Below are 14,507 nucleotides of genomic sequence, written 5' to 3' on the forward strand. Positions count from 1 at the left end.
TGTATTTTGTTTAAGTCTCGCAGTAACAAAGGCCTTAATTGTAAAGACCATCTCAGCTTTCCCCATTAATAATGTTAAGTATTCCACACTCCAAGCAACAGACGACCAGTCAGACACCGAAGTCCCCCATTAATAAAGTTTTAGTCCTGTCTCCAGCTTCACATCCCCTCCCCGGGCGTGGGTTGACCCTTTCGCAGCAACTGACCATTGGCCACAGGGGCATGTCACAACCCAAGGTAAACAACTATGCTGGCCAATTGTTGGCCCACCACAAGAAACAACAAAAACCCCTCATCTTACAGCAGGTTCTTGTCACATCCACCAAAAGGAGCCGTGCACAGACCCGCAAACATAAAGGGCGCCAACCCGGGACCCCGGAGGCGAAAAAGCTTGTCAAGTGCCTAAATCAAAGGTGTCGTGTGCAGAGAACCAAAAGCAGATCCACTGACATACAAGGGCCCCAACCCGGAACCCGGAAGGCGGAAAAGCTAAGCGACCTATAGCAAAATGACACGACCCCAACAAAGCCCCATAAAATACAGCAGCTAACAAGCGAAACGGGGGGATTTTCCACATGTATGCCAAGGAGACTGATCATCCCTCGGCCGAAATAATCCTCCCGTTAGTGCCGGCCCGTGTCGTATCGTGTTCATTGTAACTTACCCTATGCCTACCATGCGATTGGTGTCTGCACTGCTTGTCAGTTGGCTCGGATGTGTGGTATGTATGTAACTTTTCCTATCACCTTTAAGTCTGTAACTCCCCCTCCTTCCCCTTTGCCTAAGAGGTTGTATAATTTGAATTGTCTATGGGCAAGCCGTTCGTTCTATTCCCCAGCCACCGCGGAACTTTGTTTATCCAATAAACTTTGCCGCTGAATTTTTATCAATTCACTTGTCAGTGACTTTGTGTTTTACCCAGTAAAATAATTCCTGAGCCTGCTAGTGCCACAGACCGATGTATTTCACCATAGATTCACTTAATATTCACAGTTGGAGGTTTAATTACTGTACTTACAGCAGATCTGAAGAGTATCACCACATTGATCAAACTACTAAAGATTTTTGAAATTTCCCTCTTTGGATTTTTTTCATGGGTTCCTTCCAAGTAATTTTGTAGAGTATTTTATAACTATGAAGAGTCCGGTGGCACCTTAAAGACTAACAGATTTATTTGGGCATAAGCTTTCATGGGTGTGGTGGCTAGTCTTTAAGGTGCCACTGGACTCCTTGTTGTTTTTGTGGATACAGACTAACACAGCTACCCCTCTGATATTTTATAACTGTAATACTTGGCATTTGCACCACACTTTCCCCATCTCTGACTCTCACAGGGCTTAACAAATGTGTGTAAATATTATTACCCTATTTTACAGATGGGATAACTAAGGCACAGAGGTCCCTATTCGGCAAGGTGGATGTCAGTGGGACTATTCACATGCTTAAAAAGAGGCATTTTGCTAAATCGGGGCCAGAGGCCAAGTACTTTGCAGATTATAAAGGGAGTCATTGGTTGATTTAGGAGCAGAATTCAGGCCACCTGAATCCTAGGCCTGTGATTAGTTCACTAGACTACAGCTATTCCTATTATGTGGTAATACAATGATTAACTACTGTAAATGGTACAGGTTTTACGATCTGTGGTGTGTCAGCATTTTTTGTAATTCAGGGGAATTATTGAGTTCTGAAACTGGCTGCTATACCTGCTGAATAGCTTGCTTGGCATGTTGTCAAAATATATATTAAAAAAACTTTTACCTTTTAATGCATATTTCTTCCATAAACCATTTCCCTACTAAAATTACCTTTATAAACTTAATTATGAAAATTAAAAATCATAGAGTTAAAAATTGGTAACAGGTCATGGTCACTTTCTGAATACATACTCAGAAAATATTTCTTTTACAGGCAGCATAATCCAGTGGATAGGGCACTGGACTGAAAGACAGGAGACCAGGAGTGAAATCCTGCTGTCACTGAAGTCAATAACAAAACTCCCATTGGCTTTAATAGAGTCAAGATTCTGTTTCCAACTCTGCTTTTGATCTGCTGTGTGACGTTGGGCATGTCATGTCATGTCATCTCTCAGCCTCAGTTTCCCAATCTTTAAAATTGGGATCATGGTACCCACCTTCCTCTGTAAAGTACTCTGAAATCTATGGATAAAAAGTATTAAATAAGAGCTAAATTCAATGGGACTACTCCTTAAATTAACCACTTTAAATGTTTTCAGGTTTGGGGCCTTATTTACTTTTATTCTAGACACAACACAATGAATCACACCTTGATCCACCACTGTTGGTCAAACACATTACTAGAAAATTATCTGTTGAGTACTGCAGAGTCATTAATTGTGGCTTCAAAGAAGTTAGAGCTAAAAGGTCTATATCAGGATGGGAGGCAGAAGGTAATCTCCCTCCCTGAAAAATCTGACACACCAATTTAGTGTCCTTTCAGGATGCCAAGGTGCAGAAGTCTAAGGAACTGATGAAGTCAGCACTACATATGGACCCAAATTTACTGATGAATAAAGTCCTATGAAATAAGTTGGGAAGACTTGAAGTTTAGTCATGAGTTAAACATAAGTTTATATTAAATGTGCATCATTATGTGATAAATGTAAAATATTTTAAATGTTTTATGATCTTGAAATTATAAAACAAATTTGGAATGGCTGTACTTTTTTTAATCGCTTGCTTTTTTGTTTAGTGTTTTGTTATTATTTGAATTCTTGTATGTTCTGGGGTTTCCCTCTACGTAGCTATCAGTGTGTACAATTTTATCTAACTTTACACAAAGGCTAATGTAATTATAGCAACAGTAAGTATGCTGCTGATTTTCTTTTGTCACTTTGACAAACTGGTTACATTGCTGCCTACAAGAAGCAAACAAAAAAGTTTATACCTTAAGAGGAACCTGGTAAACAAAGATATGCAGCTTACCTACCAACTTCAGAAAAGCAGTTTCTCTTGTTTAATTTTATTAGCCATCTTTTGTAAAATAGCCGTAATTGGACAGAATACATTTATTATTTGGATTTGTGTTGTGTTTTGATATGTTACTCAACTCTACTTGTTGCTAAGGAATAGCAAAGAGGATCAGAGAACTTCTTACAAAGATGGAAAATTAAAGGTGAGGCATTTTGGATTTCTTTCCCAGTATTCTTCAATGATTTCTAATTGAACTACAGTTGTTGGTATAGTTATTTATGAAAGAATTTGTGAAATAATGTGATCCTCCTCTGCTGTTCCACTGTCAAGCTCAACTTCAAATGATAGTTTAATCAATTTTTGAGAAGTTACTCATATCATCATGTATTTAAACAGCTTGTTTACAAATCCATATACCATAGAAGTGCTAAAGACAAAAAAGGAAGAACTGGTAGAAGGCATAAACAATCCAGACCATCTTCTTAATTGGATGATAGACAATGGTATTTTTACACCAGAGAAAAAAATAGTTATGTCCTACTACAGAATATGAATAGCAAAGAACTCCCAGGTTTTGGATATCCTGGTTTCTCAAGGTGAGCGAGCTTGCAGGCTGTTTTTTTATCCATGTCTAAAACAAGTGGAGCCAAATCTATATAACAGAGTAAAAAAATATGTCAGTGACGTGAATGAAAGTATTGGAGATGCTAGAAGACAACTGGTAGGGTATCTACTTGAAAAGGACAAGGAATGGATTGAAACGACCAGTGAACAACATCAAGAGAAGAAAGATATTCCTAGACAGATTTTATCAAAGCAAGAAAGAGCAACTAAAGAGAAAGTTAAAAACACAAAATGTACTTGCAGCAAAGCCTAAGAAAGATGATTCCAATGCTGTTAGTATCTTTGATGCAGCTGCTAAAGGTGATCTTTCTGGTCTAGTAAAAGTGTTGAAGGAGAATGATATTAATGCAGTAAATGCCTCAAATAAAACACTTCTGCATATTGCAGCTGCTAATGGACATGTTGCAATAATTGAATATTTAATTAACAAAGGTGCTAAACTAGATGTAAAGGATAAAAAAAGAAGAACACTGCACAGGGCCACTGAAAAATGCCAGGATGATGCAGTGAAAGTGCTTCTCCAAGCTGATGCCTACATATACAGTTTGGATAAAGAAGCCAAGACCCCACTTCATTCGGCTGCTCAGAACCACCACACTCACATACTAAAGAGGATCCTGAAAGAAGAAGCAAGATGCTACAAGAACCGGCAAAACTTCTTAGACATGGCAGCTCTCAAAGATGAGAGCAACCTGGCACAAATGCTTTTAAAGAATGGTGCCCCAGCTGATGCAAAGGATGAGAAGGGACAGACTGCTTTGGGTTATGCCATTTCCCAGGGATTTGAGAAAACCCTAAAGGTGTTGCTTGAAGCTGGAGCCAGCATTAACTCTAACATCATTGATGTAGCCTTCAATAATAACAAACAATCCATATTCAGAATACTGCTGGAATATTCTAAAGGATTCCCCTGAAATGATGGTGTCAGCTCTTTTTAAAGCTGTCCAGAAGAACCTGCATGGCATTGTGGCAGCTTTAGTTGACAGAAGAACAGATATCAATGCCCACAATGAAATGCAGTACACACCTTTACTCATGGCATGTGAAATGGGTAAAACAGAGACTGCAGAAGTTCTCATTGCAAAGGGGGCTAGTTTGGAGGAGAAGATGCCCAACTCAAACATGGTTTTACACGTGACAGTTCAAGCCGGGGCAGTCTCCATCACAAACCTGCTTCTCCGCAAAGGGATGGATGCTAACATCACAAGCCAGGGAGAACAAACCCCACTCCATGTTGCTGCATTTCATAATAAGGGGTCAATAGTTGACATTTTAATCAATGCTGGGGCCAAAATTAATGCTGTCACTGAGGAATTAGTCACTCCCTTGCATGTCGCAAGCCAAAGAGGTAATGTTGATTTTGCTCAACAGCTGCTGCATCACAAAGCCAACGTTAATGTAAAGGATAAGCAGTCAAAGACACCCTTACATCTTGCTACTGAAAAGGGAGACCATGTAATGGTGGAGCTGCTTCTTAGTTTTAATGCTGATCCCAATGCAATGGACAAAGAGAAAAAGACCCCACTTCACACTGCAGCTATGGGAGGTCATCTCAATACATTTAACGTTCTCTTAGCCCAGAAGGCCAGATTTGGAATTAAAGACATGGATGGCTGCAGTCCAATACACTATGCAACCATCAAAGGCAATGCAGAGATCATACAGATCCTTTTGACAGCAGGGAAGAATAAAAATATTGATGATAAAAATATCTGGAGAAAGACTCCACTGCATCTTGCAGCAGAACATGGACACAGTGACTTGATAAATTTGTTGTTGAGCAATGGGTCAGTCATTAATGCTTTACACAACAACAAGGATACCCCATTGCATTGTGCTTGCAAGGCTGGTCATTTTAACTCCGTAAACTCACTTGTCAGCTGGTCTCAGGGAGAGAAAGCAAATTTACAAGCCACTAATAGCTTCAAAAAGATTCCACTGCAAATAGCAGAATTTAGCACAAGTGACAACCAAGCTCAGATTGTAACACTTTTGAAAAAGAAAATGTTAGTAAGATGAATTTGTGATGAGGAATACATTAAAAATGTTTATGTACAAGATTATAATTTCATACAATCTGGATATATAGGATACCACTTCTTCACTTCAGACTTTAAAATCATATATACATGGCCACGGTTGATTGATATAAGGATAACCAAGAATGAAGCTGGGGCTAGTAAAAATAAGCTAATGATCAGAGATGGTAAATATATACATATACATAAAGATATAAAGCTCATCGTTGAACTACTATGTGTTGCCAACTCTCTTGATTTTATTACGAATCTCATGATATTTGGTGTCTTTCTTAGAGACCCAGCTTTAAGAGTCAAGTGAGCACAAAAGAATCTCATCATTTACGTTAAAAAATAAGTAAGTTTCTAGCCCTTGTTGTTGAGATGTAAAGCTTGAAGATGTGAACATTACAGGCTCAAAAATCAGAATAAAAATAAGAATCCCAGATTTATTATTTTTTAAAATCTCATGACTTTTAAGATGATCTATCAAGATTTTCTGTAGCCTGACTCAAGATTTTTGAATGGTTGGGGTTGGCCAATAATGGTTGGGGTTAGTCAAAAAGTGCTAAATATTCAAATACAATATTAACCAGTATATTTAAGTTTAATTAAAGTGTTACTGTTTGGTTAAAATCATGTTTGTTACACAAATTTCCTTTCCTATGTTACAAGCAGCAACTAAGATTATAAAAATAATTTTTCGTTTTACATGTCACTATGCCATTTGTTTACTTTTTGTTTTTCTCAGCATGGACAGTGAAAACACATTAGATATTTCACAGTTGTTTGTAAAGAGTTTCTTTCAAGATCACATGTTCTAGCACAAAGCTGAAATGTTTAGACTGTATACACTGCAGTGAAATGTTCATTCATTTTAGTATTTCCTGTGGATTTTTCTTTAAATAGGACATATTTTTATTGGTCGGTAATTGTGTAAAAGCTTTTTAATAGAACCAAATCTGAAGTCATATTTTACCTGATAATGATTCTTACCCTTGCTGTATTTTGCCATCCCCATCATTATCACTGTTGATCTAATTAGCACAAAGGGTAAAAGGTCTCTTATGGAGCTGAAAAACAGATCTGGAAAGCCAAGGCCATCTGAAAAAAACAATTCATCCAGGGTTCAAAACTCAAATAACCAGAGGAAAGAGGCTTTATGCAGCCAGAGCTCCCTAAATTAAAACAAAAAGCTTTTCACAGCCTCACTTGCAATGAAAGTGAAAGGGCTCCTTGTGCCAGAGTTTTATTCCAAGACAACAGGGGCATTTCATAGCCAAGGTTCATAGTCTCAGCCCAGGGTGAGTGGAGTCTTTGATCATTCTACAGCATAAGACTTCTTAGAGATCACACTCCTTGGGATGTAGTAATTTACTCTAGACGAGCCAACCCATGTTCCCCTTTTGGCTGGGCTCACTGGCAATCCCTACAATGAGGGCAAACAGCTGGAATGGTTTTTCATTTTCAATTCAGAGAAGACAACGCTAAATGTCCGTTCACCGGTCAGAAACTCCCATTGTATTACAAGCTAATGCCTTCACAAATCCAAAGATGAACTTAATGGAATGGAGCACATTTTAACCAAGTATTCTCTATTTCATTTATTTATTTAGGTTAAATTTATAAAAAGGTTAGAAAGTGCACTTGTCCATATGCCTTTTTTTTTTTTTTTTTTTTGCAGGATACATTGATATAGCTGCACAGATGTAAACCCTTACCGTAGATGTGCTGCACTGATGTAAAAAGTTATGCACACTGGTATGGCTTACTACACTAAGGACATGCTTGGGAGTAGCTATGTTAGCACGTCTAGCTTCGGACAGGAATTCCTGACCTCCAGTTCTGTTTCTAATGTCCTCTATGCCCATGATCATTCACTTATGCTGTATATACACTACTGACTTGCATCATTCATTATTGAACCACTTAAAGCACAAACAGTTCAGCAATCTACACTAGCCATGCTGAATCAGAACCTTTGCCTCATATCCACATTAGCACCGTCCTAAACTGTCTCAGTTAGAGTACTCTCTGGGTACCTGTCCCTTAGTTTTGAGAAGCATGACTGAAGCAGTGGATTCTAGATTTCCATCCCCCTTTTGTGCACTGTTGGATAATGATAGGAAGACCAGGGTCTCGCCTACATTGGGAAAATTTGCACCACTGTAACTATATTGATGTAGACACTAATGTAGATAACTAGTGGAATAAACTGCATTGATATCAGCTCTTCTTTATATTGTTGCAGTATTAGTCATATTGGAGTACAAGCAGGACAGGGATCAGGATCCCTTGTTCTTGGCACTTTACAATGCCTACTTTAGAAGTTCACACTATTCTAACTACAACAGTAGGAAATGACCAGACCAGACCAGTTCCTAAACCTGCCAGGAGCCTAATCTACTTCCAAGTCTTTGACACTTTCATCTCCAGCCATAGTGACTCTGATTTAGGATTCAAACAGCTCCGAGTGGAGCAGAAAGGCGAACTGCGCTGGACAGCCACTGTTTCAATTGCACTTCTACCCTGCAGTCAGCAAGATGTGGCAGAGGTAGGGGGAACACTGGGCTGGTGCATTGGGAGGAGACCGAGTCTGAAAGGAGGGTGCTGGATTTGAACATCTGGGGATGAACATCTGAGGGTGAGCTGGAGAAGACGGGGGGAGGGGGGATGACGGGGGAGAGGAGAGAATCAGCAACAAACCTGAGCTCCTGCCCCTTCTTCTGCCCCACTCTTCTCCCCCTCCCCTGGGTATTGGCCCCTCTCCTCCCCTTCCCTTAGGGCGTCCCTCCCCCCTCGCCCCGCTCCTCCGTCAGGCGAGGGGAGTCAGATGCTGACTCAGGAAGCGAAGAGGGTAGAATGAGAATCATGGAAGGTTTCAGAGTAGCAGCTGTGTTAGTCTGTATTCGCAAAAAGAAAAGGAGTACCCGTGGCACCTTAGAAACTAACAAATTTATTAGAGCATAAGCTTTCGTGAGCTACAGCTCACTTCATCGGATGCATTTGGTGGAAAAAGCAGAGGAGAGATTTATATACACACACACAGAGAACATGAAACAATGGGTTTATCATACACACTGTAAGGAGAGCGATCACTTAAGATAAGCCATCACCAGCAGCAGGGGGGGAAAGGAGGAAAACCTTTCATGGTGACAAGCAAGGTAGGCTATTTCCAGCAGTTAACAAGAATATCAGAGGAACAGTGGGGGGGGGGGGGGGTGGGAGGGAGAAATACCATGGGGAAATAGTTTTACTTTGTGTAATGACTCATCCATTCCCAGTCTCTATTCAAGCCTAAGTTAATTGTATCCAGTTTGCAAATTAATTCCAATTCAGCAGTCTCTCCTTGGAGTCTGTGTTTGAAGCTTTTTTGTTGAAGGATAGCCACTCTTAGGTCTGTGATCGAGTGACCAGAGAGATTGAAGTGTTCTCCAACTGGTTTTTGAATGTTATAATTCTTGACGTCTGATTTGTGTCCATTCATTCTTTTACGTAGAGACTGTCCAGTTTGGCCAATGTACATGGCAGAGGGGCATTGCTGGCACATGATGGCATATATCACATTGGTAGATGCGCAGGTGAAGGAGCCTCTGATAGTGTGGCTGATGTGATTAGGCCCTAGGATGGTGTCCCCTGAATAGATATGTGGACAGAGTTGGCAACGGGCTTTGTTGCAAGGATAGGTTCCTGGGTTAGTGGTTCTGTTGTGTGGTGTGTGGTTGCTGGTGAGTATTTGCTTCAGATTGGGGAGGGCACCGTGAGCATCGGGCACGGCTTCAACCGTTGTCCTGCGCATGCTCAAAGTGTTGCGCCTGCTCAGTTCCATCGGGTGGGGGGGGGGCGGACGTGCGGGAGAGGGGTGATCCTGTGGCCCCGCCTCTCTCGCGCGATCAGACGGCGGCCGCGGCGGAATCATGGCGGCGGCGGAGGAGGCGGATGTGGACGTCGAAGGGGATGCGGCGGCGGCTGCGGCCGGCGGGACGCTGCGGGGGTGAGCGGGGGAGACTCCGCCCCCGGGAGAGCTCGGCTCTCGTCCCCTCCCCCCCCCTCTCCCCGAGACACCGCTCGCCCGCGCGGGGAGACTCCCCCCCGCGCCCTGCCCCCTGTGGGGAGAGCGGGGCTCCCTCCTCTTCAGCCCCCTCGCGCCGAGGCGGGCGGGCTGGACAGCGCACGGGCGAGGGGATGTCGGGGTGGGAACTGGCCTCTCTCCCGGGACGGCAGGGCCAGGGCATCCTCCCATGGCACAGCCCGTCAGACGGGGGGCGCGGGAGGGGCCAGAGCGTCGTTCCCCCCGCCCCCCCCTCCCAGGCCCTGCGCTTCGGTGTGTCAGTGGCCCCGATGGAGAGCGCTTGGGGGCAGAAGGCGCCTGCCCCAGGCGTGTGAAAAGCCAGAGTCAGGCCTCAGGCACCATGAGATGGGTGTGAAAGTAACGATTTTGAAAAACAACACTACATTCTGGGCCAGTTTTGTTTACTGGCTGGTTTCTGAGCCTTCAGGGGGCCGCTCAGGTCATGTTTTCGAGCTTTGGGCGAAAGCATGCGGGTTAGAAACGTCCCTTCTGATTTCAAAGGGGAGGAGAGGTTCTGAGCTAAGCACGTGAATCCAGAAGCTGGGGCTTTATGAAAAATATAGCAGGACGTGAGAGTTGGCACAACTGAATATGACCTGCCCATGTGTAGCTCTGCTTCACTTGTCTCACCTTTCCTGTTTTAGACTTCTTAATTTTTTTCTTGCTCATATTAATAACCTACTTCTGCATCTATACTGAACGCTCCAGAGCAACTTTGGGATGAAGAATATGTCTATGCTACGGAGACTACACCGGCATAGCTATTGAGGCATAGTCTTGTAGTATAGAGAGAGCCTTTGTCAACACAAGTTTTTCTGTCTGCATAGAACACCACCTCCTTGAATAAAGTTAGCTATGTCAATAGAAGCCCTGCTCTGTCAACATGGCTGCATCCCCAGTGGGGTTTTGTTGGCATGGATACCTCAGTCAGGGGTGTGTGTTTTCACACCCCTGACATACATATCTATGCCAATATAACTTTTCAGTGTAGACCAAGCCATAGTGTGTGTGACAGGTACTTTATAAAATAAAATTTTGTAGAAGGAGCCCATGTGGGATGTTTGTAACCTGGGGTGTGTATTGCATGCATTGGCCATCTTCATGGTTCTCAAGTTTTCTGATGCCTAAAATCACATTTGTTGTATATGTCCTGGGTCAAATGTATTTTATGTAGATAGATGAATTTTTTTTTTTTAGTATGTACCAAGGGGACCTGTAATTAGAGCTTTCTCCACTCTAAGAAACTGATATATTGTCTGCAATGGGGTACTTAGAACTGGTGGGAGAAAAGAGTTTAGTCTTGTTTAGCAGTTAACCTGTTTTCAGCACCACCTCAGGGGGGCATGTGACTAATAATTGGTTTCAGGGAAGGGTGAGTTTCCTAAAAAGAAAAGGAGTACTTGTGGTACCTTAGAGACTAACAAATTTATTTGAGCATAAGCTTTTGTGAGCTACAGCTCACTTCATCGGATGCATTTGGTGGATGCATCCGATGAAGTGAGCTGTAGCTCACGAAAGCTTATGCTCAAATAAATTTGTTAGTCTCTAAGGTGCCACAAGTACTTCTTTTCTTTTTGTGAATACAGACTAACACAGCTGCTACTCTGAAACCTGTGAGTTTCCTAGTAATTAGATGAAGTTGAACTAAGTAACTCTTATGCTGAATATCAGGGAATGTTTTTCAGCAGTAAAATATCAGTTTGTATGGTAATTTCCCCAGGGCGATAGTAATTTCCTCACTTAGGCCTTGTCTAGACGACAAACATATCAGTATAACTGTGTCACTCAGGGTGTGAAAAATCCACACCTCTGAGGGATGCAGTTGTACTGCCCTAACCTCTGGTGTAGACAGCACTATGTTGACAGGAGAGCTTCTCCTATCAACATAGCTACTGCCTCTCAAGGAGGAGGATTACACCAACAGGAGAAGCATAATAGAATTCTCAAAAATGCTACATCAGTGCAGCTACACTGCTGCTGCTTTTTATGTGTAGACCTGCCCTGAGAATGACAAGATTAGACTGGACAAAGCAATGACAGATATAACAATCCTGCAGTGACAGGATGTTGAGGTAAATGAGCTAATAGTTTTTCACAGAATCATTGAAAGAGATGGAGAAGTTTAAAAAACTTTTTACTCGTTGTTACTTTTTATGATCATAAAGGAAGTCCAGGCACTTTAGCATTTTGTTTTCTCTTTATTGAAAGGATTTGTATGTGCATTGGGACCCCACAGTCCTCAGTCTCTTTCCCCTTTTGTAATCTCAGTGCAATTTTTTATGCTTAGCGGAAGGTGACAATACTTTACCCTCATCATCAACCTCAAGTGATGGCTTCTAAGTGAATCAAATGCTGATGTGTTTATTTTTCATACAGCTGCAGCATCTTAAACTCAGAATACTTTCAGAAGATTTGTCCCTTTCTGAAGGGGAATGTAAAAGCTTTTAAGAATACATAATATTTTCCAAAACAGTTCTCTCAGGAATTGTCCATTTTCCTCTCAATTACAGTAATATTTCTTACTTAATGCAGCTAAACAAAAACAAGCTTATTAGTCCAAAGTGTTCCTTCCACTAGCTTACTTAGCATACATATGCAGCATACTAAAATGAGAGCTTCTATAACCATAGGACTTGTTTCTGGATCTCTTAAAAATATTAATTCCATGAGGTATCACATTGTACAGCTGAGCCCTAAATACTAGTACATGTGAAGGTTATCAGTCTTGTTTGTTTGTTTTTTTATTAAAGACTGATACTTGATTTTCCTTAAGAATTACATTTTTCTAAAATAGCACCTTTCCTCCAGGGATCTTGCACCTTTACCAAGGGGGTTATTATTCCTATTTTACAGATGGGGAAATTGAGGGATAGAGAGGTTAAATGAGGATCACACAAGAAGGCAGTGACAGCTGAAAATAAAACTTCTGTCTTCTAACAACTACGAGACTCTGGTGCCTGTGTTGTTTTTATACTTCACAGCTTTGCTCTCACTTTCTTTTCAGTCTTTTTTGGAAGAAAATTTTTAAGTTTTCAGTAAAACAGAAATTGATTTTGCTCATACTTTATGCATGATTCCACAGCATGAAGGGAGAGATACTACTGTTAGTAAGAGCCCTAACAGTTTGAAAAATATTGAAGAAAAGGTTAGGTCCCTTTCTGTGAGGGGGCCATTTACACTTTGCCCAATGGAAATCTTATGAAAGGCTAGCCTTACATAATATTTCTACAAAATATAAGTGACCCCTTTTAATTTTAGAATCTCTCTGTCATTCTTATGTTAATGAATACAAGTAACACTATAAAAGTCCAAATTTTTATGTCAGTTCTGACAAGGTTACCTGTTTTCTTTTAAAGTGTTTGCATTACTGACTATATGAACTTTCAAATCTTTTTTTTCCTTCTTTAAAATGATTGAAAATTTTATTACAGAGACTATGAAAACATAGCTTCTGGCTTATTGCAAGATCACTACCTTGATTCATCTTGGAGAACGGATAACAGCCTTGTAAGTAATTTATAGGAAATAAAGTCTTTTTGGTTTGTTTGTCTGTTTTAAATGAATGGTATATCTTTCACAGAGATTTTCAAAACTTTGTATTTCTTCTCCAGCCACTTGAGAACATAAATTAATGTTTTTATCTTTTCTTAAAAAAAAAAAAATCAACCTGTGATTGGTTTTGCTCTTGAGGAAGTATTAGATATTTGTGTGTCAAAGAAGATAATTGAAAAATGTGTCTGTCATTTCCAGCCATGGACACTGGATAGCAACATTAGTGAAGAGAACAGGGCCGTCATTGAGAAAATGTTGTTGGAAGAAGAGTATCCTTTTATCAAATTGCTTATATGTCTGTTCCTTTCCTAGGGCAAAATAAAATCCTCTGTCCTAGTAGGAAGCAGACATATAGTGGATTCTTTTTAAAGAGATTAGTGTTTACTGAACATGAAGCACTGTGCTCCAGTAGTTAAAGCATGGAAGTATGAAATAGTACACCTGAATTCAGTACCCTGTTCAGCCACTCTGCAACCCTCAGCTTCCTCAGGCTTTGGCGAGTCTCATAGGGTATGTCTACACTGCAATAAAAGACCCGGAACACCGAGTTTCAGAGCCTGGGTCAATTGCCTTGGGCTCATGGAGCTCATGTTGCGGAGATAAAAATAGCAGTGTAGACGGTCCTACTTGGGCTGGAGCCCAGGCTCTGAGACCCTCCCTCCTTACGGGTTGTGGGAAACTTCTACACTGCTATTTTTAGCTCCTCAGCCCTAGCTCAACAAGCCTGAGTCAATTAATCTGGGTTCTGAGACTTGGTGCCACAGGTTATTCTTTGCAGCGTAGATGTACCCTTAGCCTTTTTGTGCTTGTTTCCCATCTTTAAAATGGGTTTGGTAGTAATACCTCATATGGGTGTTGTGAGGATTATTAATGCATATAAAGCACATTTCATTTCTCAGATGACAGAGTTTATATAACTGCAAAGTATTTTATTACAAGGGAATTTTCATATACGCATCCATAAAGTTCAGGTGCCCCAAACTTCATGAGTCTCCTGATTTTTTCACTTCACATTCACTCATTGAGTGGTAAAAAATACCTATTCATTGCAAGAGCTCTTTCAATGCCACTTCTGAGAAACGCTTCTTGACAATATGAGAGTTCCTAATGTTGCTGAGATACTTAATCCCAAATAGTTGGTGACCCTATTAACAAATGTGAGTTACCTCTGTTTTCCTGTCCTTTTTCCTTTGAAGTAAAGTACTTCACAGAGGAACAACAAAATGTCAGTACAGAATGTTTTTACCACGGGAATAAATTATTCAGACTTGAATTGCAAAAAGGCTGTGGTGTTTGACATTGATGAGAAGAA

General features: G+C 41.0%; 2 protein-coding genes across 6 annotated transcripts in view; both read left to right on the top strand.

Annotated features, from left to right (window-relative positions):
• Nucleotides 1–4,471: 4,471 nt before the first annotated feature.
• LOC122455603 (CARD- and ANK-domain containing inflammasome adapter protein-like) lies at nucleotides 4,472–5,572 on the top strand. Its single transcript, XM_043491313.1, has one exon. It carries the CDS (start codon nucleotides 4,472–4,474, stop codon nucleotides 5,570–5,572), a length of 1,101 nt encoding a protein of 366 aa, XP_043347248.1.
• A 3,832-nt stretch (nucleotides 5,573–9,404) lies between these two features.
• The window catches only part of MYSM1 (Myb like, SWIRM and MPN domains 1), a 29,076-nt gene continuing 23,973 nt past the window's right edge, over nucleotides 9,405–14,507 (top strand). For 2 of the 5 annotated variants that reach the window (XM_038412460.2, XM_043490949.1), the window contains exons 1-3: nucleotides 9,424–9,565; nucleotides 13,075–13,150; nucleotides 13,394–13,464. In XM_038412460.2, coding sequence (XP_038268388.1) covers nucleotides 9,489–9,565; nucleotides 13,075–13,150; nucleotides 13,394–13,464 — 224 coding nt within the window. In that variant the 5' untranslated portion in view covers nucleotides 9,424–9,488. Of the gene's footprint in view, nucleotides 9,566–13,074; nucleotides 13,151–13,393; nucleotides 13,465–14,507 lie in introns of those variants that run through there. The other 3 variants (XM_043490948.1, XM_038412459.2, XM_043490950.1) reach the window with 3 other exon arrangements.

This window comes from Dermochelys coriacea, chromosome 8 (assembly GCF_009764565.3).
Source record: "Dermochelys coriacea isolate rDerCor1 chromosome 8, rDerCor1.pri.v4, whole genome shotgun sequence".
NCBI classification, from domain to species: Eukaryota; Metazoa; Chordata; order Testudines; family Dermochelyidae; genus Dermochelys; species Dermochelys coriacea.

Excerpts from the sequence above, each read along its gene's own strand:
- LOC122455603 (XM_043491313.1), top strand. The coding sequence starts at position 4,472 with ATGGTGTCAGCTCTTTTTAAAGCTGTCCAGAAGAACCTGCATGGCATT.